The following is a 4080-nucleotide window of genomic DNA, read 5'->3' as shown; positions in this document are numbered from 1 at the left end:
CACAAGTGATGAATAAATTCGTGAAGGTGAAAGGAGAAGCAAGTCAAAGAAAATGAATTTTTCGTCCAAGTTTGGCATATTGGGATAAAATACGGCCCGAGCTAAAATACCCAGTATTTATGGACTAGTGACATGCAAGGTACTACATGTCCATGCTAGTAAGGTGTATAAGGTATGTGAAAAGTGAGTAATATTTTAAGTAAGTGGAAATAATTCTTAATTATATGGGTAATTGGTTAATTATCGGATAACGGGACATTACCTAATTAATGAGGGATATATTGGATAAGTATCAAATAACATGAGATGGCAGCCCCATATTCAAGGTAAATGACTCATAGAATTTTTTTATGAGGTGGAAACTAATGTGAAGTCTTACACATTCACTTTATTCCTGAATAATTTCTATATCAAAGGGATGCGTTAGCCATTCTGATGGGTTTCAACCAAATTTCATTCTTCAGACATTACAATCTTAGCAATCCTTGACTATAATAAATTCATAAAGCTGGAACAAAGGATTTGCTTAACCAAGTATACAATAAGTTGAATCATTTTAGGACATGTGAATTATCACAGAATACAGAATGACACATAGAAAAGCACAAGCAGATGATACAAATGTTCATAAAGGAAATCAAGAAGACTATGATAAATTCACAAAGCTTGAACAGAGGATTTACCAATTCCTACAAAAAAATCCAACAAGACGTATTAGAATTTTTGGCAACGTAAAATAATTTCGGTTCTAAAGGAGTAAGGTGCAACCTTTTCCAAGAATATCATACGCATTTTTCCCTACTCCAGGTATGTTAAGGCTATCCCTTCTTTCTTTTGGCATGATCCATACGATACGAACGAAACGTGCAAATGCAGAAATTCCATAAATGACTCTATTCATAAAAGTGTTAAAGATATCTATGTTCTTGAATTTTCATGTGTCATAATATTTTATCATCTGTTCATGGGTCTCAGAAAAATACGAAAGTTGTAAAGAGTTTACTTTATGATATTACTCAAAGGCAAAATGGTCATATAAAATTCCGAAAGATTTTAGTAACGTACTTTTCATGCATTACATTCATGTGTATTGACCCATGTCCAGATGGAGTTATATACGCGTGTATATATATATATATATATATATATGTATGTATGTATGTATGTATGTATGTATGTATGTATGTATGTGTATATATATATATATATATATATGTATGTATGTATATGGCATATGGGAAAGGTTATGGTATTATATACGCACCACCACCTGATCAGCTGGTATACGTTGATGATTTTGCTAATAGTGGCCGATATGATATGATGGGATGCCCTCAGCGGCTGATGATGTTATGAAGCATGTACCTATGCACGACATGAAATTTATACGCACATGCATGACGCTAAAACTAATTTATGATTTACAGAGTTATCCAGACTTATAGGTCGAGTCAATTACTCTATATTTCTTCTATGTCTATTATGTATTTATTTATGTGCCTTACATACTCAGTACATTTTTCGTACTGACGTCCCTTTTTGTCTGGGGACGCTACGTTTCATGCCCGCAGGTCCCGATAGACAGGTCGAGAGCCCTCCAAGTAGGCTATCAGCTTAGCGGAAGATGTTGGTGTGCTCCATTTGCTTCGGAGTTGCTTGTTTGGTTAGTATGACTTAGACGTGTATTGTTTGGTATGGCGGGACTCTGTCCCAACCTTTATGATATTTATGTACTCTTAGAGGGTTGTAGACATATGTCGTGTACGAGAAAGATTGTACGGCCTAGTCGGCCTATGTTTTGAGTTTATAAATGATTATGTTGGCCTATTAGGCCCGTATGTCACGTGTATTGATGATGTAATAAGAAAGATACGTTACGTTGGTACTTGGTTGAGTAAAGTACCGAGTGCCCGTCGCGGCCCATCGGTTTAGGTCATGACACTGTTGCTAGCCGTTTTTCATCGATCAACATCAGTTGTTCTAATCGGGTCTTGACCCACTTAGTGTCTTCAATCTCTGATTCCACAATAATTCAGAGAGAGGGAATTTCGACTTCAGCGGGTATTACAACTTCAGTTCCATATACAAGCAGATATGGAGTTGCACCAACAGATGTGCGAATAGTCGTGCGGTATCCTAAAAGAGCAAAAGGCAACTTTTCATGCCATTTCCTGGAACCTTGGATCATCTTCCTAAGAATCTTCTTGATGTTCTTGTTCGCTGCTTCAATGGCTCCATTGGCTTTTGGCCGGTAAGGGGTAGAATGGCGATGCATAATTTTAAATTGCTTGCATACCTCCTTCATCGAATGACTATTTAGATTGGTTGCATTGTCAGTGATAATGGTCTTTGGGATACCAAAGCGACAGATGATGTTGGAATGAACAAAGTCTACCACTGCTTTCTTGGTGTCTGCTTTGAAAGTGACGACCTCCACCCACTTGGTGAAGTAATCAATTGCAACCAAAATGAATCTATGCCCATTTAAAGCCTTTGGCTCGATTAGCCAAATAACATCCATTCCCCAAGCAATGAAAGGCCAAGGAGAGAACATAGGATGCAACTCCGAAGGAGGCGAGTAAATCAGGTCACCATGCGAAACAAACTGAAGCAATATCACTCCATCGTAAGCCAATAATACCCTGCCCGTAGAATCTTCTTCGCCAAAATATATCCATTCATGTGTGGTCCACATAGCCCCGAATGCAATTCACTCATGATCTACTCCACTTCTGTGGAATCTACGCATCTCAACAAGTTTAAATTTGGGGTCCTCGTGTACAGAATTTCCCCATTTAGGGAGAAACCACTGACGACTACCTTATAGTTCTTTTTTGATCTATTTGGGCGTGCTCTAGATATTCTCTTGTTTCCAGGAATCGTTTTATGTCATGATACCATGGTTCACCATCTGGTTCTATCTCAATTGTATTGGAGTAACCGTGTTGATTTCGAACTTGGATTTCTAGTGGATCAATATGAGTGTTGCCTGGATAAGGGAGCATCGAGGCTAAAGTAGCCAAGGCAACGGCTAGCTCGTTGTGAAACCTGGGAATGTACCTGAACTCGATGGATTTGAATCTTTTGCTCAAGTCTTGCACACATTGTCTGTATGGAATAAGCTTGATGGCTCGAGTCTCCCATTCGCCCTAGGCTTACCGAATAAGCAAGTCGAAATCTTCCATAACCAATAGTTCATGCACATCTAGATCGATGGCCATTTTCAAACCCATGATACAAGCTTCATATTGTGCCATATTATTGGTACAGACAAATCGAAGTCGGACCATTGCAGGGTAATGATGTCCAATAGGTGAGATGAGGATTGCCCCGATCCCAACTCCTTTGATATTGGAAGCCCCATCAAAATACATTTTCGATACAGGGTTATCGTCTGGAACTACTTCCTCTATTGAGTTGACCTCTTCGTATGGAAAGTATGTTCTAAGTGGCATGTACTCATCATCAACTGGAATCTCTGCCAAATGATCTGTCAAAGCCTGTGCTTTTATCGCGGTGTGAGTGACATAGATGATGTCGAACTCTGTGAGCAGGATTTGCCATTTTGGGAGCCTGCCAGTGGGCATTGGCTTTTGGAAGATGTACTTCAAAGGATCCATTCTGGATATGAGGTAAGTAGTGTAGGCCAAAAGATAATGTCTCAGCTTCTGAGCGACCTAAGTCAAGTCACAACATGTCCTTTCTAAAAGGGTGTACTTAACCTCATAATTGGTGAACTTCTTGCTCAAATAATAGATTGCATATTCCTTTTTGCTTGTTGCATCATGTTGCCCCAGAATGCATCCAAAGGAATTATCCATCACCGATAGATATAAAAACAAAGGCCTACCAGGTTCAGGTGGGACCAGTACAGGGGGTTTTGATAAATAATCTATGATCCTGTCAAAAGCTTTTTGGTAATCATCCTCCCACCTGATAGCGGCATCTTTTTTCAGTAACTTAAAGATGGACTTGCATGTGGTTATGAGCTGAGCAATGAATCTACTGATGTAGTTCAACCTCCCGAGCAAACTTATGACTTCCTTTTTGTTCTTTAGGGGTAGCAGATCTCGAATGGAC

The 4080-nt window shown here is 39.1% G+C and overlaps 1 protein-coding gene across 1 annotated transcript; it reads right to left on the bottom strand.

Annotated features, from left to right (window-relative positions):
- Positions 1 to 2032: 2032 nt before the first annotated feature.
- On the bottom strand, positions 2033 to 3587 carry LOC138873861 (uncharacterized). Its single transcript, XM_070152346.1, has 2 exons — positions 3160 to 3587; positions 2033 to 2642 (listed from the first exon to the last, which is right to left on the bottom strand). The coding sequence occupies exons 1-2, from the start codon at positions 3585 to 3587 to the stop codon at positions 2033 to 2035; spliced, it is 1038 nt and encodes a 345-aa protein (XP_070008447.1).
- Positions 3588 to 4080: the final 493 nt, after the last annotated feature.

Source organism: Nicotiana sylvestris, chromosome 7 (assembly GCF_000393655.2).
Source record: "Nicotiana sylvestris chromosome 7, ASM39365v2, whole genome shotgun sequence".
NCBI classification, from domain to species: domain Eukaryota; kingdom Viridiplantae; phylum Streptophyta; class Magnoliopsida; order Solanales; family Solanaceae; genus Nicotiana; species Nicotiana sylvestris.
This window is presented reverse-complemented; position numbering and strand designations above follow the sequence as displayed.